We start from the raw sequence: 26,307 nt of genomic DNA, 5'->3' as shown, positions 1-26,307 counted from the left end.
GCGTACGTTAATCGGGGCACCAGCTACGGGTGCCAGAGATGCTGAACTCCTTAGTAGTATTGTACTTAAGTTGCTTTACGTAGGCTAACCCTGTTATACGCGTTAGTCTTTTACACATAAGAGAGCACCACTGGACTCAGTTCAGCAGGATAAGCATCATCTCAAAACGCATTCGTACCGCTCCAAGTGCAACATTGATTGAATGCGAATGACGATCGCCTTACACGCTTCTAACTTTCAATCAGGTTAACTTTACACATAGGCTGGATAAGATGAAAAACAAAACCCGGGCTCTGCCTGACCGAACGACTGACCTACTGAAAACTTTCGAGGGGACGGACGACGCGATCGGCTGCATCTGGTCGCACCAAAACGTAACCTGGTAACAATCGTGTAAATATTCATTTCTCATCTATTTTGCTTAGTACTTTGTGTCACTGAGCACGCCGTCGGCTTCAATTTGCTGCCCACGTATGTGCCTAGTTGTATTATTTATTGTACTGAAAGGCCCTCACTGTTTCCGACTATTACAAACTTGGATTTTCCTCACTTTCGCACAGTAACTTTGTGTTTTTCCTAATATGGCCGTCTAATTTTGGCCACCATCGAAACTCTTTCTCATACCAAACGAAACGAACTGATATCAAAAACTGATTTCGAACGGCTCCATCAATGTATCTTCATTACTGTTTCTGCTTAAAAATAATGGAGTCCCGGGGCTACTTCGGGGCGAATTACCGACGCATGGATTGAACAACCTGTAAATATCTGAAGTGAAGGAATCAGCCATTAATCACGTTTATTTTCTGTTACGGAAAAATGACCTGTAAGAATTACTTTTATTTCTATAAAATGTATGCTATTTCGTGTAATAGTACGATTGTTAAGTACTGATGCGTAGATGTGTAAGAGAAAGAGACAAGGCGGGAGTGAGGAAAGATGAAAGGATTTATTGAATCGCTCAAATGCCGCTGTTAATGGCAAAACGTAAGTTGTGTTTAACATTAAGAAACTGACAAAATAAAGATTTCAAATCAACAGTAAATTATGATTTATGAAATTATTAATTATGATTTAAAATTGTAAGATAACTCCGAATCCTTTCAATAACTAACTCAACAGTTAACTCATACCATAACTCAATCATTCAAGTAACATTTAAAATAGATGTTTCTTCGATTCTTGTCGGCAGTACCTATTTATGAAAACAGATTTTTTTTAATGGACATGTAACTCCATTATGGAAGAAGAAGGTTTGCGAGAGGGTATAGTATCTTGAAAGGCTCATCAATAAAACAGCTATTTCAATTTCAATATTTAACCTATTTAATTCGCTATTAATTCCAAATAGTTGTTGATTTGATCAACGAAACAAGTTGGAGTAATAATCAGTTCGACTATCCTCATAAATTTATCACAAATTGTTTGATGGTACAGTTTGGTTCCCCCTCCTTTGGTGGCTTACACTTACTAAATACTATTTATCTAAGATTGTTTATTCAACAGATTCGTTTTTGGTCTAATGAATCAGTGGTTTCCCAACATGAGCGGTACAAATCGATATTTTAACTGTATATGCAGTCATCACTGGACTTTTAACTCGGATCGTTTATCGGTTTCGGAAGTAGTTTCGTCAGGTCGAGACCGGTCAGCGGTTGTAATGTCAACTAAGCAGTAAGTAAGATTAACTGGATATTTTACATTTCCATTTGTTTGATATAAATTGTGTGAGTGAAATGCTAGAGAATACATAAATTAATATTAACTTAACAGGCTAACAAGAACACAGGTAGACACTAGGGGAACGCAATTGAGAAATGTAAATGTTATAGTCAAATGGACCGCATATGCAGTGAAAGATGCAGGGAAGATGGGAAGTAAACCACGTTTCTAATACGTTTTAAAAAATAAACATCCTGTAGGGACTCATACCGATAATATATGCCCACGTCATTGAGTGTTGAACTTTAATCTGTAAAATTTTTAATCACCATATTATTGTCATGTGGCCACTTTTCAAATGAAATCAACACTTATTTATAACCGTATTCTAGGCTACTCTCTCATAACAGAGAAATAGATCCTATTGATATCTGGATAAGATTATTTGTCCAACCGGTGCGATATCGAAACACTTTTTACGAAAAGTTAGACGTACGAGCAGGATGTCGAATATTTCGTGAATGTATCATAGGCAGTACCGCCTCCAAAGTAATGAGGCTGTTTGCCTTGAATGTCGCGTGGTTTTTGAGTGGCACAATGAGCTTATCATTGATAAGACAACAAAAATCTGTCGTCGGACTCCATTGATAAATGATCCGGATATTACGGTGCATTTGAAGCTCTAGGGGGGGCCAACGGTGTACAGCGGCAGCTTGGTTTGAGCCATTCGGCAGAGCAAGACAAAGCCCTTATCACCTGAAGTGGCCGGGCGCATGAGTGGAGCGCGGTGGGTTCTCAGATAATTTCTTACGGATGGGTTATCGGGCATGCCGCTGGAGGCTTCGAGGGTAGTAGAAGGGCTTTCGAAGGTGTTGCTGGCTATTGATATGATACGCGACTATCTACAGCCGCAGTCGATTCAATAGAGTTCGCAGGGTTGTAAAGGAATATTTGAACCGCCATACAGCTCAGTCCGATGGTCAGTTTGCTTGCAACCGGTGCTCGATTAGGACGGTTTGGTCAGAGCTTGGTACCTCCGACAAGCCTACGGATTGGTGAGTAAAATCGTTAGTGTATGGGTGTTGCAACGCAAGCGTGCCAGTAGTGATGTAGAAGGTCAGGTGCGTCATTGAACCGTGGCGCAAATATCTGAAATCAAAATATGCGATAAACGAGTACTACCGTGTGAACGCTGCGCCCAGCTCTTTAGTGTATATGTTTATCGGTTTGTGTTCGTGTTGTGTTTGTTTACGATGTGAATTTGAGGCATAACATGATGCTCCAAACAGCTGGCAGCTGTTCTGAAGGACAGGGAAAGGAATAGCCATATCCAGAAACGTTACCAGGCTTAATTTTGTAACTATTTAGAGAGAAAATTACCACGTGAATACTCCAGCCAAAAAGCACTCCATCGTATCTAAGATTCAGCCGGCGCATGCCAAATATTGGAGCACATCCAATACATCATTGTCAATGGCGTGGCGCATGATAATGAACAAGTAGCAGGTGATGTGTGATGTGAAGTTGGGGTACTACTTCAAGTCCACTATCCTCATCCCAGTCCAACATCAGTGCCATCCGATTTAGATAGGTTTTTCCATGACTAAACAGGCAGCATAATTACACGTGGTACGATTCCTCCCACGCAGTCACGTTCGAGTATCGTGAAGTATCGGCATTTTTTCTCGTTAGCCCTTGAACCAGTTCGGAATGGACTGCAGACCTAAGGGCACGTACCGACGACCAGGAGAACATTTTGTCCCGCCCAGTTCTGCAATCTATCATCGTAAAACTCGTTTTGTAAACGAAAAGTAATAAGTGAAAGTAACTGGATAAGTTATTTCATGCGTAATTCACGCATTACGCGCCATTCTGCAACGTTTCAACTCAGTGATTCGGTTGGAAGTTTTAACCATTCGTGAACGGTGACAATAAAAGATTGTGAAATGAAGCCATACTTGAACGACACCTTGACAGTGAATGAAACAAAACAAGAAAAACCCACTTGAACCATCATTCAATTGAAACTGAACTAACCAAAGATATGGATTGAACTTTACGCGGAGTGATAACAACGGTTCCAAACGTCCGTGTTTGCTAATGAATTGCGTTTGTTTATAGGTTTTACCCGATTTCCAATTTAGTGTTCACCATGCAATAATAGGCTGTGTGATGACCGCTGAGGTTTTATAGAGCGATCGGTAAAGGGCACTGTGTTGAGATATTACGTCCTGGTTCGGTAGAGACATTTCACGATGAGTGGCATACAAAATGAAGCATTCCTAACAACGGAACAGGAGGTGGGTGTATAGACTTTGTTCCCAGTTTAAACAATTCCCTATTTTAAATCGGTTCCCAAACGTGTATTTTTATTTTAACAGGATGGTAACACACTTACGAAACGCAAGTCCAACGGTTTCACGACGATCGTGGAGGTATGTACTGTCTGTTTAAGACTCTACGCCAGTGATGTCAAACTCGTTTCACCTTGCGGGCCGCATTTCCTCCCAAAATAGGTTCGCGGGCCGCATTTTCTCCCGAAATAGGCTCGCGGGCCAAACCATATAATTGTTTGGAGTGATAAAAATACGTTCTTATCAATGTGGTTTTATCTTAACAGTCAATCAAGTTTTACATTTTCACATTTTTTCATATTATATTACTTCTTTTAAAATTTACAAATTTTGAGTAAAAGAGAGGGTTTGTTGCTCAATCGTTTTCCAAATTCGAATTCAAAGCAAGTTTATTGAAATATATGTTGCAGTTCAACACTATTGTGTATTTTGTTAATGATTTTAGAAAAGTAAAGGTATATAATTACAATAGCTAACTTATTGCTCCGCATCTGTTATTTTGTTTGGAATGGTCTTGTAGTTCATCACGTTTGTTTTCTATAAACACTATTTATCCACTTGTCTAGAAAAATGTGTGTAAAACCTTCGTTCAGTTCTCTTGCAATTCGCAGTTCGTGAAAAAATTTACATTAAATATTTTGGTATTTGCTATAAGCCAATACTCAAGGATCCAAACTTTCGATGTAATGTTTCAAAGGGGTCGCGGGCCGCACCCAATGTTCTTGCGGGCCGCATGTGGCCCGCGGGCCGCATGTTTGACATCCCTGCTCTACGCTGTTATGGGCTGTTAAGTCATAAACTCCAAACAATACGTTTTGCGTTGTTGTTTTTCTGTTACCCTTATCTTGAGACGGTAGTAGAAGAGATCTATTGCACTGTTATCGTCTTTCTTTTTATTTGCAATCATTAACTCGTTATCGCGGCTGCACTCGTACTCGTCCCCGGTCGTCATGATAGACCTTTGCCAAAAGCTCAATGTTCTGCCGAGCCCCAATTATACGTACAGCTAAGCATGGTTGTGTAATCGTAGGGAATGCCAGCGATGTCGTACCAAAATGATGATGGGCCTGTCTCACCGCAGGACAGTTCGATGGCGAAGCAAACAGCGGGACCAACAGAGACACTCTACGACAGACTCAGCGGGGCCATCGGGCGCCACAAGAAACACATCCAATTGGGCGTGTACATCATACTCAACGTCATCGTTATCGTGTACTTCGGTTTTGCCACCAATTATTATTTGGAGTATGGTAAGTTGATCGATGGGCTTCTTGTGTGAGGCCGGTTTTTGGAGGATTAAATGGTCAACATTGGATTTCGGTACCCTCCAGAGCAAGATGACTGCGGTATGCAATGGTGCACCGGATATGGAATGTTGGTGCTGCTCATCGGTTTTGTCTACTTGGGACTGCTGTACTACTATGTGGTAAAGCCGTTGCTTGGGAGCCATTTTAGGAGCTTTATTATACAACCTACAACCAGGGTAGTGACTCGTTTTTCCAAATTATGGTATGTGTTAGCAATGTGTGACTTTAAAAGCTCGGTTTAAGAACATATACAATACTGTTAAATTTAACATATTTCACTTCAGGTATGTTCGAGTAGGAGTGGTGTGCTTAGTACTAGTCGGGTTCGGTGTATTCGTGTATTTTGAAACGCGCGATCAAACCGAACGCCTGATATCCCTGGCCGGAATGGCCTTCCTGATGGTGATATCTGCCCTGCTGTCCAAGCACCCGACTAAAATAAACTTCCGTCCGGTCGTGCTTGGCGTGGTTTTCCAGTTTCTACTCGGATTGTTCTGCATTCGCTGGGAAGTTGGTCGTAGCATCTTCTCCTGCGTCGGCAACAAAGTGGCGACGTTCCTGAACTACACCGCCGCCGGGGCCTCGTTCGTGTACGGATCCGTGCTGGTCGGTGGGGGCGAGAATGAGTACGCAATCTTCGCGTTCTCCGTCCTGTCTGTGATATACTTCTTCAGCTTTTGCATCTCGATCCTGTACTACCTGGGCGCGATGCAGTGGGTCGTGCTGAAGCTGGGCTGGATCTTGCAATCGATCCTTGGTACAACGGTGTGCGAGAGTGTGATTGCGGCGGCAAACATCTTCCTTGGCATGAGCGAATCACCGCTGCTTATTCGGCCGTACCTGAAGGACTTGACCCACTCAGAGATTCATTCGATCATGACGTCTGGTTTTGCGACCGTCTCGGGTACGGTGCTTGCGGCGTACATTTCGTTCGGTGCAAACCCGGCCCACCTGATCACGGCCAGCGTAATGGCCGCACCGGGGGCCCTTTGTTTCGCCAAAATGATCTACCCGGAGACGGAGGAAAGTAAAACCCGCTCGGACAACATACAGATGGAAGAATCGTAAGTAGCACCAGGAATGAGAAAGCTACGAGTTGATTTTCATTGCTTCCCTATCCTTCCGTACAGCACTGACTCGTCTATATTAGATGCGGCTAGCAACGGTGCCAGTGCTGCCACTCCACTCGTTCTCGGTATTATTGCCAACCTCATAGCGTTCGTGGCATTTGTTGCGTTCATCAACGGCATGCTGTCCTGGTTCGGTTGGCGTGTCGGCTGGGAGGACATATCGTTGGAGATGATTTTCGGTGCCATCTTCCGGCCGCTGGCGTTCGTCATGGGTGTCCCGTGGGACGACAGCTACTACGTGGGCAAAGTGATCGGCATCAAAATGATCGTCAACGAGTTCGTCGCCTTTGAACGGTTAGGGGAGTTCATCAAAGAGAATGCAATTACGGTAAGTGTGGCAATTGGAATAGTTTTAGCTAATTGCGGTGGCTGAAAATTTGTCTCTATTCTCTCCCTTCTAGCCACGTTCGGCCGCGATCGCGACGTATGCCGTCTGTGGATTCGCAAATCCTAGTTCGATGGGAATCATGATTGGCACGATGAGTGCTATGGCACCTGACAAGCGTTACATCATCACATCCGTCGCCGTAAGGGCCTTTTTAACCGGTTCCATTGTCTGCTTCATGACGGCTAGCATCGGTGGGTTGCTAATGGATGATACGATTTTCAACAATTTCGGCCGCGCCATGGAACCATTGGTGGTGAACGGAACGGCAGGGGAATCCCTTCTTCTTAGCCATTAACTATGTTAGAGTGTAGTGCGATGAAATAGAGGTAACGAATAAAATACGAGATAATAAATGCCATCAGTATTAAATTGATCGTATTATATTTACTTAAAATCGTTTTTATAAAAATGTCGTTTTTGTTAGAAGTATGTTTTTGTTAGCAAGAAAGAAAATTGTGAGAGTGAAAAAATTAAGCATGTTTGAGATTTGTTTTCTTTTTAGGTAATGCGTTGAATTTATTCCCTTCCTTCTTATAGTTTCGTTGGTCATTTTTCGGTCTAATCTGTATGAATGGACTGAGTACGAAAACGGCAAAAAAGGAGTTTTATTTAGAAGATTTTTATTTAGAAAACCACAAAGAACCAGACTCATATACGGGGCCAACACGTGGCGTTGAAAACACGTGGCACTTGAAGTTAAAAGGCGGGAAAAACAATCAATGAAATGAAGCAATCCATGAAATATTTCAAGTTATCGTCCAACGGTTCATTCAATTCAGAGCGGTAATAATATTTTACAAACCGTTGAAAACTCTAGGAAAAAGGTCGTTTGAATCAGCTTTTTATTTTTCTCTTGTACAATTGTTATTGGTTAACTCATCATGCATTTCTTTCCGTTATCTTTATACAACCCTTACAGTTTCGCAGAAAGCTATTAAAGGGATGGCCGCGATAAAATGATGAAACCAAGAAGATTACCGAAACAAACATCATTCCCCAAGCCACACGCCAAATGAGATGCAAGCTTGCAGTGTTGTTCTACCGTTTAGAAGAAAAAGACAAACTGTGTTCGGTTGAAAATTTGAAATACCTACTACACGAGACACATAAGAAATTGCTGTCGCACCATGCAAGCGTTAGTTCATTCATTCATTCGTGCTAGCCTTTATAAAAGCATCACGGAGCGCGATCGAGGCCGCAGTTGAATGGCACACTTGCCGGCACGTTAGGTAGACAGAAACTTGTTTCAGTGATGCGTGTAAATCCCCAACTTTGTCGTAGGTTGTGTGATGGTTTTAGATGACGTTTTGGGGCTTTTTACCATCTCCACTCGTTGCTCAAACACAGGTTACAGCTGCGTGAGCCATTCGGCCAGCAGTGTTTCGCTGGGACGTTTTCGAAAGAGTGTCAGTGCATAAAACGGATGTGAAGTTTCATTTAAAAAAAGCATAAAATACACATAAAAGTTCGCGTTGAAAAATAATTGCTGTGAATACTGAGCACGTCTCTAGAACATTCAAGTTATTGCACGTTTGGAAATGTTAAGCGATAGTTTTGTAAATATGCACGCCACTGCACGGTAGTAGAGAGTGGATACTAACAATAACAAAACTCCCCCAGTGCATCCGGGTCTTGAATAGTGGTTGAAGAATGTGATGTTTAACTTATAAACTGTGATATCAATCATTTTCGAGAACTGTTTACAACTCATACGGTTTACACAACATGGCACTGAACGAAAAATACATCCACAGCACGGAAGATGCTCAACCCTCTGTAAGGTTCGCGACAGAATCAACGGTATGAAACACGATCTTATAAGATACTTCTCCATCGTTTCAGCAGGTTAAGTGACAAGTTTGTTTGATTTGGAATTCCCACAGGAAGCAATAGCGTTATCTAACCTCGACGAAAGCGAATCACAGCCACGTGGAGAGAATAAACCTTCCAGCATCAGGCGATACGGAACGATCACGGCGATAAATGGCACCGTTACAGTATTTTTTGCGTTCGCTACCCACCATTACATTTATCTTGGTAAAGCCCACACTCCGTTGTCCTTGAAAAGGCCTTGTAATTATTTTTTATTCTATTGCAGAAAAAGACTGCAGCACCAACTGTACTATGCAGTGGTGTGATGGATACGGCATGCTGGTTCTTCTGCTGGCATTTGTCTACTCGGGGCTGCTGTATTTTTGGTTGATCAAGCCAAGAATGGGATCCACAGTCAGCAGGTTTTTGTCTCCTACAAAAACAACCTTATCGAACATATTCCATAAGAAGACGACAAAAGCGATCGTGGGCGCGATCGTGCTGCTCGGTTTCGCGCTATTCCTTTACTTTGACTCCCGCCATGATGCGTCCCGGCTGATGTCCCTAACAGGGATGGTTGTTTTGCTTGGCCTTTCTTTCCTGTGTTCGAAGCACCCGAAAAGGATCAACTATCGGCCTGTTTTTATTGGTCTGCTCGTACAGGCTCTGCTTGGTCTGTTATGCATCCGCTGGGATGTGGGACGAAGCATTTTTGCCTGCATCGGAGCGAAAGTGGACACATTCCTGCACTACTCGTCAATCGGAGCCTCGTTTGTCTATGGCGATGCGCTCATCAACAAGTACTCGGTGTTTGCGTTCTCCGTGCTAAGCGTCATATATTTCTTCAGTTTCTTCATCTCCATTCTGTACTATGTCGGGGCGATGCAATGGTTCGTGTTGAAGCTTGGCTGGATTCTGCAGTCCATCATGGACACGACCGTTTGTGAAAGCATCATGGCTGCGTCGAACATTTTCCTCGGCATGAGTGAATCACCGCTGATGATCAAACCTTATGTGAAGGACCTTACGCACTCGGAGCTTCATGTCATCATGGCGTCAGGGTTTGCGACCGTCTCGGGGACGGTGCTGGCCGCGTACATTTCCTTTGGCGCCAGCCCAGGACATCTCATTACGGCCAGCGTTATTTCGGCGCCGGCCGTTCTTTGTGTGTCGAAGATCATCTATCCGGAAGTGGAGGAAAGCAAAACAAGCACGGATAATATTCAAATGGAGCAATCGTAAGCATCTCTTGGGTATTAGTGATATTTTAAAACTTTCATTAAGTTACATTTTAATTTTCTATGTATTAACAGAACAGACACCTCCATTGTCGATGCTGCTTGCAACGGGGCAAATGCAGCCACCTCATTGATCCTTGGCATCATCGCGAATCTGATTGCGTTCGTCGCGTTCGTGGCGTTTGTTAATGGCCTGCTCGGCTGGTTGGGTATGCTGGTCGGCATAGAGGATGTATCGCTTGAGTGGTTCTGCGGGCATATTTTTCGCCCGCTTGCGTTCGTGATGGGAGTTTCGTGGAAGGACAGCGAGCACGTCGGTAAAATCATTGGCATCAAAACGGTTGTGAACGAATTCGTTGCCTATCAGCAACTGGGAGCCCTGATGAAAAATCAAACCGTAACGGTGAGCAGTAAATTGACGACAAACAAGCCCAATTACTCATTACTGTTGTTTTCCTCCTTTGATTAGAGCCGTTCCTCTACGATCGCAACGTACGCCATTTGTGGCTTTGCCAATCCAAGCTCACTGGGCATAATGATAGGAGCTCTTAGTGCAATGGCTCCATCACGACGAAGTGCCATCACATCCGTTTCTTTCCGTTCTTTTATTGCTGGTTCGATCGCTTGTTTCATGACAGCGTGTATTGCTGGTATGTATGCAATGCCTTAGACATAAGATATATTCACAGTAACAACGTACTGTTGTGTCTTCCAGGTCTATTGATTGATGATTCACAATCTATAGCGATGCAGGAACAGACACTAGGAGCACCGGCTAATTTAACATTCTAGTATGAATAAATTTAAATGGCGGTTTATATATTGTCACGACGTTGTTCAATTTATTTGCCAACAAGCAAACCATTACAATTGTTCTTATTACTTTTTCTGTCTTAAGCGGGTGTGGAATGTAGGGCATCTAAGCGGTCTTTATCGTTGACTATTCTAATGTCCTTAAGATTCTTGCTTAATATGTTTCTTTTTTTGTGTAAGTAAATTGAGCAAGTGATATTACAACGATGCACCTTTTTTTAGCAACAATATCTTAAGCACTGTTTTGCGACAAATCGGTCCGGCAAATTCAGCATATTTTTCGTGAATTCTGTCCACAAAAGAATATCATATTCCTATGCTCTAAGCATTACTCTTCAGCTATTTGATTGGTATTTTGTTTAACGTCGGGGGGTTTTAAAGCAGGTCAATACAACATGTACAATACTTTATGTTACAACATTGACTAACTTAAATCGACAATTGTAAAACAAGTTAAAAGCGCGTAAAACAAAACGTACCCACTAAGCGTAATCTTAACATTTGTTGTCGATCCGATCCGAACCAGAAAAAGAAACCGTTCATGGCAACCCGTGCAGGTCGTACTTGGTGTAGAGATCTTGAGTGCGATTGTATACGTCCCGTGTAACGGATAGCATGTCCGGCAACAGTTTTATCGCGATGGTTGCATCCATGCATACCTTATCTAACAGTTGGTCCCGATTTGGAAGAGCGTACATTGCAACGTTGGCGCCTTTCCGTATGAGCCATGGATGAAATTGAGCAAGGGTATCATTGTAAGCGGCCTGGCAAACTCCGTTGGTTTTTCCATCCCCATCGAGTTCGCCTAGGCGCCTCAAAAACTCCTGTATAAAATCTGTAACAACGAGAGAATAATTATCGCTAATTGATATCACAGCAGTGATGCGATGCAGCCAACGTGGCTCATGACGATAGCTTTTAATGGAACACGTTAGCACGATAAGATAATTCACAAGTACGTGGAAGCGAATGCACTTACCCAAACCACGGTGAAGCCGTAGCAGTGTTCGGCTGCCGGATACGTAGTCTTTTTTGCTGAGCAAATTCGATTCCCGTTCGTACTCCATCATCGTCCGGATCGTGAGAAAACTTTCGGCATTTTCCTTCGCACGCAGCTTTTCCAGGATCTCTACCTTCTCCTTGACGTCACTGCTCACGAATCCGAACACCGTTCCCATGAGCTGAAAAAATCTGGCGCGAACGACCAAAACAGAACAGAACCCATCATTGATCGAGGCAGTTTGGAAGGGGGAAAGATGCTGATTTACTTATATAATTCCTTGAACGCCTCCAGATATTGGTCCACGTAGACATCGTCATCTCCCGTGAGGCTTTCTGTGAACTTTTCGTGCACCTTATGAAGATCAAACTTTTCCGTCGACATTGTTCCGATGCGTGAAAAATCAAGGCTACGGTGGTCCGAAAGAAAAACGAACGTTCCACGAAGCAGCTGAGTTGAGCAGATATGTTGTTGATACGAGATAAATTACGTGCAGAATCTAGCTACCGGTGCTATCGTCAGCAGCGTCTCGCAATCGTCCACACACTAAACACAAAGATCCTCTTTCGGCTAAGTTTTGCTTTGTTGGTCGAGACAATTTACTACAATGTTTTTTTGTTGTTGTTGTTTTTGTTCTTATTCGGTTCTGCCATCAGCTGTTTGTTGCTGGCAGAATCGGGATTCGGAAGATTCGAAGATTCGATCCCTAGACGGATTCTAAAGATTCGAATCCCATTTGACAGATTCTAAAGATTCGAATCCTATCTGACGGATTCTAAAGATTTGATTCGATTAGGATTCGAATCAGATTTGATTGATTTGGGACTCGATTTGATTCGATTCTGACTTGATCCAAAACTGTTTGAATCGACTCACAATGATTTGAGTCGAATTAGTCACATAACTAGTCGATCTAGAGACAATGTAATTGATTTAAGTATACTCAAATCGAACGCTGGGTAGAATATCCAATGGACATCAATGGATCCATCACTCAATGTATTGAGGTTTTTGCGTAATTTGCAAGTTGAGCTCTAGAAAAATTCCTGGAACCAATTTTTTACAAACAAATACAGTAGAATGTCTATTATCTGAGTTGTTCTACCCAACCAAACCTATTTCATCAGGACCAGACTATTTTTATCGGATTCTGAATGGGATTCTGGGGATTTAGATTAGGACACACAATTTATGAAACATTTTTACAGCAAAACTTAACTTTTGAATCGACCAATTTTCATATGAATAAATTCGAAACGAAACACTTTATCTTTTATTTTGATCACGAATAGGCTTTGATTATAAAAATCACCCCAGCCAGCAATATCTGTCAATTTTTGGTGACGGTCCGCAATCGGGTCTAACGGAAGCACGGATTTTCCTTCTACTCGCCCTCGCCTATGTTTTTGACAGATAATGCTGGCTGGGACTACCTTATTTGTGGGAACATGAGTTTATAATCACAGTTTACGGAGTTTTGTCAAACGTTCCTTTAGTTTACAACACATGTTTCAATACTTCGTTACCAGCGAAAATACTAAAAAGGCCTTTTAAAAACGTTTTCCCGTACGTGTTTAACCACTTAATTGCAATGTATTTAAAATATTTACCAATATTTTTGTATCAAATTCAGTAATGAGTCTCGAAGTTTGTTGAATTTTAAAAATTTATCAATTTTCTAAAAGCCCTTTCTGGAAGCAAGTTTTCGGGGTTCAAGAAAGTGCCACCTCTAATCACATCAATCTGACAGCCATTATTTTCCTGCGATTATAGGACCGCTGTCAACGTTCTTTCCGGTTCAAGATGGTAAGCTGTGATGTTCTGTTTCTCTGCTGCTCCTCCGAGAATTGTCGTAGAAAATGGTGAAGTTACGCGCTGTTACTCAAGGAATGTGCAATACCATACAGAAAAATGATATTGCCGGTGAAGTTGACTTCAGTGGCGTTGGTGGGCTGTGAATATCGGTCAATATTACAGGAAACCGCAAGCCCTGTGCCACATGTTTATCTGTCAATTGTTCGCGTTGCTTTTGGGAACGCTTACCCTACCACCAGCCCATGGGGAAGTGTGAAAGCCGAATCGGGTTTGCAATTAACTTCACCGTTTTCTAACGACATCGGCTTCGAGCGGATTGATGCGAACCCTTGTCAACAACGTACTAAAGTTTTCTTCACTTGATTGTAGCCGTTCAAAAGGTTTGTGGAAACTGGCCGCGTCGCCAAGTGCGCCGTTGGAAAGTACAAGGGACGTCTAGTATGCATCGTCAACGTGATTGATCAAAATCGGGTAAGTGTTGTGCCAATCGTCTTCGGATGACTCTCATTTTAGCCGTCCACCTAAAAGGCAGGAGCGAATAAAATACAAACCTTCGCTTCAGTGATGATGTTTTCTACGGAAAACTATTATTATCTTAGGAAGAGCCGTCCGATTACAAACTGAAGAATTCTTCCAAAATCTGAAGCCTTCGCGTTAAAATGAAACGAGTTATTTGAGACGTTCTTGATTGCTGTAGCGCTGTACTAATGTTGTTCGTCGTTCATCCATTTCCATTCACCGTCATCTGGATGTAGGTACTGATTGATGGCCCCACCAGCGGTGTACCACGGCAGCAGTACTCTGTGAACCATCTGCATCTGACGAAGTTCCGTGTCCGCTTCCCGTTCACCGCTAGGACACATAGTGTCCGTAAAGCTCTTGAGGACTTGAAGATCAAGGAGAAATTTAATGAGACGAGATGGCAAGAACGTGCGGTCGCCAAGTATAAGGTGGGTATCTCAAGTGCATCCGTATGTCCATCGTGCAATATCCGGTTTTATCCTCCACCGATTTGTATGGCTCGAAAAATTCGTGAATCTGATCCATAACCGTGATGAACCCTCTTAACTAAACACATGATAGGAAATGCCGGCTGATACAAATATGAAGCTAACTACTGTTCTGAAATAGGAAAAAGGATTCAATCAATCTTTCGAGTGTAAAACAATTGGGTAGAATTGCAAAATTGCGCGATCGGCGAGATAAAACACCGGCGCCTTTAACGTATTTACTACTTGTCAGTATCTTTAACGTTGTTACCTTCTTTGCTTCTGTGTAGCGTTTCCACATGAACGATTTCGATCGGTTCAAGCTCCGCCTGGCCCGCAGCGAACGCAACCGCATCGTGACCGCGCAGTACAAGAAGTTGAAGCGCGAGGTTGTCAGCAACGGTATGCTGTTCGGCAAGCCTGTCAAGGGCACCAAACCGCTGCCCAAGCGACGCAACCGTGTGTCGAAGAAGGATGACAAGAAGAAGGTTGCGGCCAAGAAGTGAGCGGTTAAAGGGGAATGCTGAGCGTCGTCGGGTGTGTGTTTCCATCGACTCCAGGTGGGGAATATATAATTATTAAAACCGTTCAGACTAAAATCAACACAAAAGCGTGGAACATTCTGTGGAGAAAGTAAAGAAAGAACACACAACACGTTTGGTCTCGGTTTTCTTTATTTTCGGATGGCGGCTCGTTCAAAAAGCAGGTTGACGATCAATTTGTAGATATGGCATAAATATTGTTCTATTTATTTTAAAGCAAATTGATCTAAAGCTATCGTTCTTAATCGTCTCAGTTTATTATGAGGTTTTCTCGTATTCTTTCTTTAAATAGCAAATGGTTTAAAATTCCTCTGTAGGCTATTTAACTTTTACCATTCATAATTTAATTTTGTAATTTATCAAATCCGTTTACTATGCTTGCATTGCATCGTATCATAACATTGAAATAGATTTTCTTCCCATGTTTATTTTGGTCTCGGCTTGAATCGAAGCTTAATGGGTTGGTCTGGTTGATTAATAAGTTTCGTCTTCACGTCCATTGGAACGGTGCCGGCCCATTCAATTTCGAAAGAACGCACTAGCTGTAACGAAAAGAAATATTGATGGAGAAATTTGGTAAATGGGAAGTTCGTCTCAATCGGTAGCGGTGTTGATGGTTGGTTACCCTTAGCAATAACACTAGCATGCTCTGCTCGACAAGTCTACGTGCAATACATGATCGCATTCCGTGCCCGAACGGAAGCACCAGGTATGGGTTCACAGGTTCCCTCGTTTCGCGAACCCAACGTTCCGGGATGAACTTATCCGCGTCGCGAAAAAATGTCTCTTGCCGGCAGGAAATCATATTCTGCGTTACAACCACCGTTCCACGCGGTACTTGATATCCTCCGAGAACGTGATCACGGTTCAGGATCCGCCCGACGCCGACCGAGATGGGATTGAGTCGAAATGTTTCCTTTAGCACCGCCCGGCAGTATGACGCTTCCGCTTGATCGAATAGGGTAAATTTTGTTTGAAGTTGTTTGGTGTGAAAGTATCCTGTCATTCGAATTTACTTACAACCCAACGCGGCAGCTCCAATTCGATTATCGCGTGGATCGGGTAAGATTGCTTTCGCCTCCTGATAAAGTCGTTCCTGGACGGTGCTTGCGTGCCGTCCGAGATGGTACAGCGCAAAGGCGATGGTATAGCTGCTTGTATGAACCCCCGCGAGCAACAAATCGGCTGCCATGCCAATGATATCGTTTAGCTCCAGGTTCGGATTGCGCAAATATTCTTCCATCAGCGACTTGGAACCATGTTCGCCACTGGCCAAACGTTGCTGATCTTCGTCGAAGTACAGCAGCTTCTCCGAAACGAGCTCGACGGCCGTCTTCTCCATGAATTCCTGCGCTTTACGCAAACGTCTGTAGGTGGGCGTTTCGAAGTAGCGCCACAGCTGGAAGCCCTGATCAGTTGGAAGGATACAGGAGTTGGTCGTTTCAGCCGATTCCATCAGACGGCTCGACAGTGAGTTTGGTTCCATTTGCTCCTCAGAGAAGCTATTGAGCCGCACGTCAAAGGCCAGCAAGCATATCACTGCAACGGAAAAGAAGGTAATTTTTCGAGCGATTCAACATTCGAATAAAGCCACCTTCGTACATTCCAGGTTTAAGCGAGAGATGGCCGGCATAAAATTTTCCATCAAGACACCGTCTGCATTGTCATCGTTTTGGGTGGTTTGGGCCGAATCTTTCAGCATTTTTTGGGTCCGTATCACGAACTCCCTGGTAATCTTGTCGGTGGCAGGTAGAAAGTTTCGTACGCTTTGCGGAGAGCTAAGCCCCTTTTGAAGTTCTGATCTGATTTTCCACCATTCTATTCCATTCCTTAAAACAAACATCGAAAAACGAAACTCCATCTTAAATTAAACTTTCATGCCTTTCAATTATCCTTGAACATACGTCGGCAAAAGTCCCGCCGTTCGGTACACATTCGGACGATCCTTTCGATACTTTTCCAGTGCGGTATGACTACGACGCGATGGATAAATGCCGGGTGTGCGATCGTCCAGGATGGTGGCTATATCGGCTGGATCGTACAGCCAAACTATATCCTGCCCAGGAACCATCGTTTCTCTAACGATCGAGCCATACTGGGCGTACTTATCCTCCCCGGAACGGTGCAGTTCGTCGAAGCTGTAGCGTCCTGCGCATGGGCAATTCGATTTTAATGTAAGTTTCGTGGTTTGCGAACTGTAAGCCATTACAAGATTTATGCTCACCAATCCCTGGCAGGTATTGATACAGGTTACCCAAACCGAGTGGGCCTCTTGGTCCAGGCATTTCATCGAATCCTTTGACACCCCTGAAATGAGCGTTTAACCAAACTCTATTACCAAATGTTCGAGCTTGAAGGCCCTGTTTTCTGCATACCGGACGCTGCCGGAGGAAAGTTGACATTTTTGTACGACCGGCGATCGGAGCAGCTTGGTGATCGCACGTCCTCGGGGAAGATTCATTGTTATTGCACAATGTGAGGTCTCTCTACTAGATCGACACGGGAAAAGTACTGATCACCGGTCGGGCCCTGCCGGTTCACTGAAAGATCCAACGTAGCGATAATCGGTGCCAGTCACAAGCCTGGAAAGCAAATAAGATCGTCTCTCAACGCCTATGCATTCGGTAAATGTCCGATTGATCAGTTGATTAGCCCTTCGACCGCACGCACACTAATGTTCGACCCGAAATCTGTGTGATCCACATTGCCTACGTCCGCATCCAGCGGATCCAATAGCGCGAAATGTGCGTTCGATGCTTTCAACAATTTCAAATATAAAACTAACAATTGGATTCTAACCAGTTTCTATGTTAGTTTATCGATTGATTTCACATTTCAGTTTCTCTCCGTAGTACCGGCATTATGTTATGTTTATTGTTGATCTCTCCACCATGCGAGCACGTAACGCATTGTAAGCGTTTTTATACAGCCAGCTCCAAACTGACCGCGAATGTCTTACACGCACACCACAGCAACGATCTTCGGTGCGATCTATCGGTAGAGTCCGCGGGTTGGCGGTGGAATGCATTGCTAGGCGCACGCATTTGACTGACCTTGAATAATAACATATGAGTCAAAACATTCGTGAGCAAGATCCAAGAAAAGCGAAACGCGCCCCTCGGGAGAGAGAGAACACCACGATCATATGATCGCCATTTGTAGGACAGAGGAGGGAGAGTTTGTTGCTATTGTGGACGGAAGCAGAGAAAAATTGTCTTGGCTTAACTGTTCCTGTTGTGACGATGATCAGGAGAGGGAGGAGGAGGTGGATGTGTTAATAGCCAAACAATTTGATGAAGTTATTTTACGAACAACGTGACAGAGTTCCGGATCGTTGATATTTGCATATCATGTAGGTGGCAATAAACCACATTTGTTTAAAGATCAATTTTAATGAATTGGGTCAAGAATGAAGCAGTTCTGCTTATCGATATTGTATTTCGCGAAAACGTGGTTATTGTAAAGGTAAAAGAGAGGAGATTGTAATAATTTTTAAATGGATGAAAGGGGCATAATTTTGCAAGAAACAATTTAGTCTAATTTTAAGATGTACAGTTTTATGATAACCTTGCATAAGTTCAACGCACATGTACTCTTAATCTATGTGGCTTCTTTACAAATTGTATTTCTTTTCCGGTCATGTTGAACTTTGATAATGCAGAGTGGTAGGATCGAATATTGTAGAAGAAGTGGCCGTAAGTCGTATGAGTTGTTAAACATATTTCGACTGAATTTAGTATTAATTAGCCTTAACATTTTTTTACCTTCGCTTGGGTGAATTGTGCGCATTGATTACCCATTGACAGTTAAAAAACACTCCATTAGTGCATGGCTATCTTTAAAAATTAAACACATTTACTTGCATACAAGTTGTAAATCCATGTTCTCAAGTCACCATTTTCTAGTGAACACATTTACACTAAAATTTAATTAATTCTTCTACCACAATCGCCCATCGCTCGGTATCTCCATGGCTGGTGTTTCGGGTGCCCGGACCTTCTCCTCCAGCGCGTAGCAATCAACGGTACACAGCACATACTGATTCACTTCCACCGGTTGCTCTCCTCCAGTAAGTCCATCCACTTCATCGTCGTTCAGCTTGCCAAATTTGTTGTCCGTTCGCTTGAAAGTGTGAACAAACCGTACCGAACCACGCTGCTTGGTTTGACGATATGGTGATGTTCCTTGCGTGGTATGGTGACTTTCCTTCGCTTTCAGCACAGGATATGGCTCCATGCCGCGGACAAGGATTACCTGCGACTGCGTAGACAACACGTTTGAGGTTTCCTTCCTGTCCTGAGCTCCCCGTAAATCGACTAGCGCTGGTTCGTCGTAAGCCTCCCTGGGAACAGACGGCACAGTTTGCAATGGTGCTTTGGGTTGGGTTTTGAGGAACTCCAGCGGGAGACAATCTGGCACTTGCGGCTCCGGTAGAGGAGCAACAGTTGTCGGCAGAGTCGTCTCCGGGGGATTAGCGGGGAGAACTGGATAGACAAGCGCTGGTAACTCGGGAAGCTGAGAAAAGGTACAGTCTGAGCACCCGGAAGCGACGACACTTGGTGTGGAGTCATCAGTTGGGTCAGTAGTTTCCCCTACATCCCCCTCGAAGACGTTCCCGACAAGCTCGGTGAGTTCGTACAGGGAAGTTTTAACTGGTTCCTGCCAGGTATTCCCTGACAAGTCTTCTTCGTTGTTCTGCTCCACTGGTGGCACAACTGGAAGATTAACTACAGGAAGTAGGGGCAACAGTTCACTTACGACACAATCTGGACTATCTCCCCAGGTTTTCGACTCGCAAGGTTTCGATTCCGGCTCCCCAGGGGGAAGTCCGTACACTTCGTGAGGTACTCCCGGAGTTGTCGTTGGCGGTGCCTCGGTTGTAGTGGTGGTGGTGGTAGTGGTGGTGGTCGGTGGAGGACTTGTTGGTGGTGGTTCGTAGTGAGTCGGTGGTACCACAGCCGGTGGATATGGATATCCCTCACGTTTCACGATCGATCTTCCCAAGAAACGTCTTAGATCAGGAACCTGCGATCGAACACGTTCCAGATTGACGTGTGCCTGCCGATTAAAGTCGTGCTTTTCCTGATCACGCCCGAAAAAGTGGTCCCCATTGAAGTCCAGCTTGTCACCGGCTGCGTTCTCGATGTGTGTGGTGACCGCGACGGGACCATCGGTGCCATAGTTTACCACAGCCAGCTGTTCTACGAAGGAAGGTACGGGCGGGACAGCTGGGAGATCACCACCAGGGGCGGCCAGTATATCCCGGGCCAGCACCAACAACAACCCAACAGGAAGAAGCGTTCTCTGCGTGAAGATCAACGTGAATCAGGACAGGTACTCCTGTAAACTTTACCCTCAATACTTACCATCGTGAGAACTATTCGCGTTTGCCGATGGAATTGACAACCGTGGAAGATTTTTATACCTCAAAAACTGTGGCATCCACGAACGCAAGGTGGGAGAGGTGAACAAGGTCGCTTCCGGAAGGAACCTGATTTCATGATCCCGTAGGGCTTTCGGATAGGCGCTAAACATACCATGTCACTGAACATGTTTTCACTGTGTTTCATGAATTCTCTCGATCAGATCGTTCTCTTTATTGAAACCTACCATTTTCCGGTAACTTTCCGGAAGCGATGTTTCGTCTCTGATGTGTGACTACCTAACACTAACAGCAAGCTTTCGTTTTATTTCTCGACATTACTGCGCTGCACTGGAGCTCGTTCGACTATTCGTTATCGGGGTTTTAATATCATCTTTAGGGGCTTTCAAACGCTCGTACATGACCGCCATGTTGACTATCGCCGTATTGGCTACGACGGAACAGTGCGGCTTTCTCCGTAACGGAAGTTCATTTCTTATGTGCATCCTTACTTTATGTTTCCTCAACGGTGCCATTTAACGTCAATGTCAATGAAATGGAATCTTGCTGTTTGATTTGCGATTTTGTTTTGGATGTGATTTGGTTCGGAAGCATGGAATAAAAAAGCGGTTTTAGAAATGAAGATCTATTGCCGGAGAAATGTGGCATACGAGCAAGCGTTACGGTACTGAGGTGTGAGTAGTTAAAGCAAAGCGTATTCGGATCGAAGTGCGTTTTACTTGCGATCGTTTCTAAAACAAAAACACTCACACACGTGGTGTAACGCAGATTCCCTGCTCCTTCATATATCGCATTGTTTTGCATATATCCTAACAGCGTGCTTCTACTTCAAGCTGGTATGGCAATTTGTTGTAAAATTCTGGTTATAGCTTGGTTACTTCTTCAAGCATTTCGTTTCCTATGGTACGATATGACGTAACGGATTTTGAAGATTTTTATCTTGAAACAGGAAAAGCAAGTAAGACGGAATCGGGGGAGAAGGAGTGGAATATTACGTTACTATATCATCATAAGTTAAAAAAAAAAAACTATCCACCGTAGCTCATGCTTAGTTGCGACTCTTAAAACTTATCATTAGACTACGCTTAAAATTATGGCAATTTGCAAAAGTACAACTAACCGTACGGCTTGTGGGCTAGAGAGGGTAAAATAAACGGAAAGACAAACGTTGACAATGAACACGTTGCTGTTGACTTATGCCAGGCACGGGGGTCGTGGAATGTTTCCCGGTCAAACAAATAAAATAAGGTTCATCTCATATGGGGAGTTAATTTTGATTCAAAAATGTAAACTATGACAATCGAACATCTCATCTATGTAATGGTGTGAGTAGTTTGCTAATGTTCAAGATAAATGACCATCAAGTATGTGCCTACGCCTTCACATTCGTGGTTACCAAACGCCACGGGAAACTTGCTAGCAAGCAATGACATTTAAATAATGTAAAGCGTGATCGTGATCAAATCAAATAGAGTAATCAAGATCTATCACCAACAAGGGAAGGGTGTCACCTGTAAATGACTTCATTTGGTTCTGTAAATGACCTTTGCAAAGAAGTTTAAAAATGTATTATGATGGATCCATTGAGTTTACCAAAATGAACTGCCGCCATTGATCATTCAGGCGGTTGAAATAAGAAATAAGTTCGCTTCCACAATTTAGCTTGATGGAAGCTGCAACGCCGAAACGCTACGAAATGGCAGAGACATCGATGTCGATGTGATCTTTTTCTAAATGAAATTGTGGAGAGTTGCACTTCTTCGGATACTTCACCTTTGCCGGTGGAGTAAAGTTCTTTTGCCCTCTCGTCCGAGCAACGTGACGATCTCTTCAAGTGTCTGGCGGGAGATCGGCGCCCGCTTCGTTAATCTGATTTGTAAAACCAATCAGCCCAACCGCCGGCGAGGTCATCGTCGCCTGTGAGCTAAGTGCAATCGAATTTCATGAGCCTCCCACCAAATCTACATATCGCGGGAGATCTCCGTTCGCAATTCGACCCATTCCACGGACGGCCGCACAGAGTCCACCAGCCTACGTTCGTTGCCTTCGGCTTCAAAGTCATAGTCGTCCTCGGTTTGTTCTTCCATGCGGACACTCGTGCCCGACCCTGGCCCAAGAGGGAGGAAAAGGTAGTTCATGTTAATTGCATCTAGTTCGTCTGGTCATGGTGAAATCTATGCTAGGTCGGGTGATACGGAGGCGTTGAAGACATTCCTTCAAGCACGCACCGTGCGACTATGAGGTTCACGTGGGCCTTTTTAATGGGAAATAAATAATGGAGGTATTCGGAATTGATCCTCAGTTGGGACGCAAGACCCGGGTGTTAGTGTGGCGAAGGAAGCGAACGGATGATACCAAGCGTTCTACGCGACCGGCCTTGGGTCGTACGGTGTCGCGTCGAACCCAACGAAGCGGTTGTTTTTCCGGTGGACGAAACCCTTGTTGGGTCCGGTGTTGTAGTACACGACGCGCCGAATCCCGAACGGATCGATGTACCCAAAGGAACCATCCCGGGTGTCACTGCCCGAGTTGCGCTCCTCGTGGTACTGCCGGGGCAAATAATACCGGAAGCCATCGTTCGTGACGGCCACGCCATCGTACGGGTGGCTTTCGCCAGACCTCCGCACGGTTACCTCCTGCTCGGGAACGACGACGTCGCCGTAGTATCGGCGCTGGTACTGGCCAGCGGATTGCGGTGGTGGATCGATTAGATCGCGGTTGAACGAGGGTTGAGAGTGCTCGAGCAGCTCGTTGCCGGACTCGATCGATTGCAGCTGCACGGCCAGCGGTTTGAGATGCACCGATGGTGGGGTGGTGTGCTCCACGTAGGGCCTCGAGGAGCTGATCAGAATCGGCTCACTTGACGACGGCCGACGGCGCCTTTCGGCTGGGTGAGGTCTCCTTCGCCGGTGCGGTGGGTTGTAGGTTGTTGCCGCCACATACCCACCATGATCGGATCCGGGAACAGACGGTGCGTTGTGGTTGTAGATCACGAGCGGTGGTAGATGGGCCTCCGACCTGTCCCTCAATGGCGACGGCGTGGACGAAGGAGCGTATACGGCGATGGGAGTCGAAGACAGCTCGTTGCCGGTCAGAGGAGTGTATGTGGTTGAGGGGACATAAAGGTCGAGGGCCGGTGGTCGCGCGGAAACCGTCGGGTAGTATCTGCTGGCTGGAGGAGGAGCACCCACCGATGAAGGGGGCAAGTATTGGTGGTCCGTTGTCGGAGGGAGATAGTTGGACGCGACCGGCTGTGAATGAGGCCGGATGAAGACCGCATTCAAGGATGGTGTTGAGTGAACGGAAACGGGGGTGGGAGTCGAGGGAACGACGGCGATGGGACGGTTCGGTGGTGGACTATGCTGATGCTGAGGTGGATGGGACGCAGGCGCCGGAGGTTCGTAGGAAGGATCCGATGGTACCAGGACACCCGAATCTGCTGGCTTATTTTTGGCCACCTTGATAGCATCCTGGAAGAGGGGAAGAATAGGACCATAAAAATGCTTTTAACGTGTGAGAATTTTCTTCCAAAATATTGGTTTACAAAAGAGATTCATTCATTCATTTCATTCTTTCAAAAACAAGTGTTTCGGCGTAAAACTTTGCTCTTTCCTATAATCCGACTCAAACTTTAAATGAATGAATTTTCATTTTTGCAATCATGATACTGTATGCCAAATTAATGTTGATAAAATTATGTATACAAATAAAAATACAATTGTTGTCATCTGAAAGTTTTTCCTCAACAATTAAATTATTAACCTTTTAGAAAACATATTTTCAACATTATCGTAAAATCTGCAGCTGTATTAATTAAAAAAAACCTATTTAAACGATATTCTACACCTTATAAATAACTTAAATAAATTTATTTCTTTATAGTGTTTTTAGTTTTGTGCGTGCGTGTTTACGCATTTATAACGTTCAAAGTAAATTGTTTAAGACAACTTTTCCATCCTTCAAAGTTCAAACACGGTCAGCTCTCTGTGATAGTGGTTGTAGTGGAACAAAATTCCAGCTCTACGACGAAATACAATACTATGGAGATATTTGTTCTTCTATGAAATGTTCTTTGATCTTCTGCGAAGTGTTTAAACGATAAACCTTCTCATTCCGTAAAAACTTAAGGCTCCACAGGTTGTACTAATATGATGGATTTCTGAAGAATTTATCAGGTATGCCAGGATTTCCTTAAGGCTATAAATCGCTGCAAAATGCATTGGTGTATAAGAGGTTTATGAGGCCAATGCATCGGTCTATGACCAGGACAATGCATTGGATTATGAGTATTTTGCCCATTCTGTTTGAAATTTGCTTCAAAAATAAGTCACAGTCAAAATTTACTTAGTCATTTCCAACCGCTATTACCACTATAGGAACATGATACCACAACTATAGGAACCATACCACCGTTATAGGAGCAACCAACTCGGAAGAAATATACGCTTGTTTACATCCATTTTTAATGTTATACGGTGCAAATAGATGATTTCTAGAAGGAAAGTCGTGTTTCGATCATAATTGGTACAAATATGTAAGATATTGTGTTCTTAACACTTATAAATTAACAATTTGACCATTATTAAAGAATGTCGTAGAATGTAAATACCGAAAAAAAATTTTTTTATTCTTCTTCCTACATTTTCTATAAAATAACAGAATCGATAAAGTTTATTCTCCTTACCTGAATCGGTCGATCCCGGCCAACGAATACCGTTTTCGACTTCAGAATCCGATAGCCCTTGTGGTCGGCGATGTAGTCGTTCTGTCGTAAGTAGCCCGACGCGTCAATCCAAGCATCTGTTCCTGCGGGTGGAATAATAAATAAATAATAAAGACGAATTAAAATCTCGAATTATGGATTGCTGAAATACTGTTTCTTTAAACTTGTAGTCATTTTCTTGTATTCACTTACCAATCACCGTACCATCCTGCAACCGCTTCTCCTTCCGGAACTGACCGTTATCCGTCTGGTAGCGGAAATAACGCTCCGGACCTTCGTCGGTCTGTATGTGGTACTGGTTGCTTTCGGGCGATCCCCACGAAGCGTTGGCACCCTCCAGGTAAACCTGAAACGAAAGTCAAACCCAAACAAATGTCCATAAATGAAAACGTCCGGAACCGTTAGGATCGGGAGACATAAATCTACAGTTCTGGTGCAAAGAGTGGTTTGCTTCCGTCATCGAACAGAGACTCTCTCAAAGCAAGTTCCCCAAAGAGTCTCCGTGGGAGTTCGGCCTCCGGTGAAGTGCTATGAACTTAAAAGACAAACGGGTTCAATGGATCGTTGACCGAATTTGGATTGCCATCGGATTTGATCTTTGGATGAGGAGAGTATTCGGAAGGTTTGGGTTCGCGCAAAAGGAAGCAGGGTCACAAAGTGATCATAAGTCAATGGTGGGGGCAAGTGTTGTCGACACCCAAAAGCGGCACCCGGTCTTTTGGTGTTACACTTTTAGTTCGAGTTCTCGGAGTTGGCTGATTTTGATCTAAACCCTGAAGACCCTGCCAAGTGGTAAAAGAGGCTAGAAGTAATGACTCGCCGCCCGACAGACCGTAAACGATCAGGTTGAGGCCAATTGCGTGGGGAGTACTCTTTCGTCGGTGGGTGGGTGGGTGTTAGTCGTACTAACTCGCACCGAGGCCACATGTTGCCGTAGTTCTTTGCGGTGGAGCTGTCGCCGTCAAAATGGGTTCAGACCTAAGTACCGGGGCACTTGTCGAACGTTTCAGCCTCATACAGATGTTCCCGGCGTCCGGCCAGATGGTTGGTCATCATAAATTCTCCGTACGCAAGGGTACAAGATTAACGATTACTGTACTGCGACCCACCGAGCGAGGTTGCGTATTTTGCAGGAAAAGAATTGAAAAACA

At 44.1% G+C, this 26,307-nt stretch overlaps 6 protein-coding genes across 7 annotated transcripts; 3 read left to right on the top strand and 3 right to left on the bottom strand.

Moving 5' to 3' along the window:
• Positions 1-3,917: 3,917 nt before the first annotated feature.
• LOC131266783 (solute carrier family 28 member 3-like) lies at positions 3,918-7,192 on the top strand. The gene is made up of 7 exons (XM_058269429.1): positions 3,918-3,962; positions 4,044-4,097; positions 5,047-5,266; positions 5,348-5,525; positions 5,608-6,387; positions 6,454-6,781; positions 6,855-7,192. Exons 1-7 carry the CDS (start codon positions 3,918-3,920, stop codon positions 7,134-7,136), a joined length of 1,887 nt encoding a protein of 628 aa, XP_058125412.1. The 3' UTR covers positions 7,137-7,192.
• A 1,374-nt stretch (positions 7,193-8,566) lies between these two features.
• Positions 8,567-10,706, top strand: LOC131264705 (solute carrier family 28 member 3-like). Its single transcript, XM_058266975.1, has 6 exons — positions 8,567-8,641; positions 8,725-8,878; positions 8,940-9,891; positions 9,967-10,294; positions 10,361-10,541; positions 10,607-10,706. Exons 1-6 carry the CDS (start codon positions 8,567-8,569, stop codon positions 10,681-10,683), a joined length of 1,767 nt encoding a protein of 588 aa, XP_058122958.1. The 3' UTR covers positions 10,684-10,706.
• A 417-nt stretch (positions 10,707-11,123) lies between these two features.
• Positions 11,124-12,317, bottom strand: LOC131266793 (ceramide-1-phosphate transfer protein). The gene is made up of 4 exons (XM_058269438.1): positions 12,212-12,317; positions 11,973-12,113; positions 11,684-11,895; positions 11,124-11,539 (listed from the first exon to the last, which is right to left on the bottom strand). The coding sequence occupies exons 2-4, from the start codon at positions 12,086-12,088 to the stop codon at positions 11,244-11,246; spliced, it is 624 nt and encodes a 207-aa protein (XP_058125421.1). The 5' UTR covers positions 12,089-12,113; positions 12,212-12,317; the 3' UTR covers positions 11,124-11,243.
• A 1,170-nt stretch (positions 12,318-13,487) lies between these two features.
• LOC131266794 (large ribosomal subunit protein eL14) lies at positions 13,488-15,162 on the top strand. 2 transcript variants are annotated; one of them, XM_058269440.1, is made up of 4 exons: positions 13,488-13,510; positions 13,889-13,990; positions 14,275-14,469; positions 14,799-15,162. In XM_058269440.1, the coding sequence occupies exons 1-4, from the start codon at positions 13,508-13,510 to the stop codon at positions 15,012-15,014; spliced, it is 516 nt and encodes a 171-aa protein (XP_058125423.1). In that variant the 5' UTR covers positions 13,488-13,507; the 3' UTR covers positions 15,015-15,162. The 2 variants fall into 2 exon arrangements, with proteins under 2 accessions (XP_058125423.1, XP_058125424.1); XM_058269441.1 differs by lacking the exon at positions 13,488-13,510 and adding an exon at positions 13,524-13,566.
• A 70-nt stretch (positions 15,163-15,232) lies between these two features.
• Positions 15,233-18,022, bottom strand: LOC131266784 (cytochrome P450 302a1, mitochondrial). The gene is made up of 8 exons (XM_058269430.1): positions 17,906-18,022; positions 17,426-17,632; positions 17,275-17,357; positions 16,955-17,198; positions 16,653-16,879; positions 16,071-16,589; positions 15,676-15,998; positions 15,233-15,592 (listed from the first exon to the last, which is right to left on the bottom strand). Exons 2-8 carry the CDS (start codon positions 17,509-17,511, stop codon positions 15,476-15,478), a joined length of 1,599 nt encoding a protein of 532 aa, XP_058125413.1. The 5' UTR covers positions 17,512-17,632; positions 17,906-18,022; the 3' UTR covers positions 15,233-15,475.
• Positions 18,023-22,796: 4,774 nt separating this feature from the next.
• On the bottom strand, positions 22,797-26,083 carry LOC131264703 (uncharacterized). Its single transcript, XM_058266974.1, has 4 exons — positions 26,063-26,083; positions 25,349-25,502; positions 25,118-25,239; positions 22,797-23,903 (listed from the first exon to the last, which is right to left on the bottom strand). Exons 1-4 carry the CDS (start codon positions 26,081-26,083, stop codon positions 22,797-22,799), a joined length of 1,404 nt encoding a protein of 467 aa, XP_058122957.1.
• Between the last annotated feature and the right edge of the window lie 224 nt (positions 26,084-26,307).

This window comes from Anopheles coustani, chromosome 2 (assembly GCF_943734705.1).
Source record: "Anopheles coustani chromosome 2, idAnoCousDA_361_x.2, whole genome shotgun sequence".
Taxonomy (NCBI): Eukaryota; Metazoa; Arthropoda; class Insecta; order Diptera; family Culicidae; genus Anopheles; species Anopheles coustani.
Note: the sequence above shows the minus strand (reverse complement) of the source record. Positions and strands in the feature narration are given on the sequence as shown.

What these genes read in the sequence shown, in the direction of transcription:
- LOC131266794 (XM_058269440.1), top strand. An exon ending in ACGTGATTGATCAAAATCGG is followed by an intron (nt 13,991 to 14,274) that starts GTAAGTGTTGTG and finishes ATCTGGATGTAG; the next exon opens with GTACTGATTGATGGCCCCAC. An exon ending in GTGCGGTCGCCAAGTATAAG is followed by an intron (nt 14,470 to 14,798) that starts GTGGGTATCTCA and finishes GCTTCTGTGTAG; the next exon opens with CGTTTCCACATGAACGATTT.
- LOC131266793 (XM_058269438.1), bottom strand. Translation starts at nt 12,088, where the DNA reads ATGTCGACGGAAAAGTTTGATCTTCATAAGGTGCACGAAAAGTTCACA. An exon ending in GCGTTCAAGGAATTATATAA is followed by an intron (nt 11,896 to 11,972) that starts GTAAATCAGCAT and finishes CGTTCGCGCCAG; the next exon opens with ATTTTTTCAGCTCATGGGAA. An exon ending in ACGGCTTCACCGTGGTTTGG is followed by an intron (nt 11,540 to 11,683) that starts GTAAGTGCATTC and finishes TCGTTGTTACAG; the next exon opens with ATTTTATACAGGAGTTTTTG.
- LOC131266783 (XM_058269429.1), top strand. Translation starts at nt 3,918, where the DNA reads ATGAGTGGCATACAAAATGAAGCATTCCTAACAACGGAACAGGAG. An exon ending in ACTCGTTTTTCCAAATTATG is followed by an intron (nt 5,526 to 5,607) that starts GTATGTGTTAGC and finishes ATTTCACTTCAG; the next exon opens with GTATGTTCGAGTAGGAGTGG. An exon ending in AACATACAGATGGAAGAATC is followed by an intron (nt 6,388 to 6,453) that starts GTAAGTAGCACC and finishes CCTTCCGTACAG; the next exon opens with CACTGACTCGTCTATATTAG.
- LOC131264703 (XM_058266974.1), bottom strand. Translation starts at nt 26,083, where the DNA reads ATGTGGCCTCGGTGCGAGTTA. An exon ending in TGTGGCCTCGGTGCGAGTTA is followed by an intron (nt 25,503 to 26,062) that starts GTACGACTAACA and finishes CTTTCGTTTCAG; the next exon opens with GTTTACCTGGAGGGTGCCAA. An exon ending in GCCGGGATCGACCGATTCAG is followed by an intron (nt 23,904 to 25,117) that starts GTAAGGAGAATA and finishes CCCCTCTTCCAG; the next exon opens with GATGCTATCAAGGTGGCCAA.
- LOC131264705 (XM_058266975.1), top strand. Translation starts at nt 8,567, where the DNA reads ATGGCACTGAACGAAAAATACATCCACAGCACGGAAGATGCTCAACCC. An exon ending in CCACCATTACATTTATCTTG is followed by an intron (nt 8,879 to 8,939) that starts GTAAAGCCCACA and finishes ATTCTATTGCAG; the next exon opens with AAAAAGACTGCAGCACCAAC. An exon ending in AATATTCAAATGGAGCAATC is followed by an intron (nt 9,892 to 9,966) that starts GTAAGCATCTCT and finishes ATGTATTAACAG; the next exon opens with AACAGACACCTCCATTGTCG.
- LOC131266784 (XM_058269430.1), bottom strand. Translation starts at nt 17,511, where the DNA reads ATGAATCTTCCCCGAGGACGTGCGATCACCAAGCTGCTCCGATCGCCG. An exon ending in CTTTCCTCCGGCAGCGTCCG is followed by an intron (nt 17,358 to 17,425) that starts GTATGCAGAAAA and finishes CGCTCATTTCAG; the next exon opens with GGGTGTCAAAGGATTCGATG. An exon ending in TGGAGCTGCCGCGTTGGGTT is followed by an intron (nt 15,999 to 16,070) that starts GTAAGTAAATTC and finishes TATTCGATCAAG; the next exon opens with CGGAAGCGTCATACTGCCGG.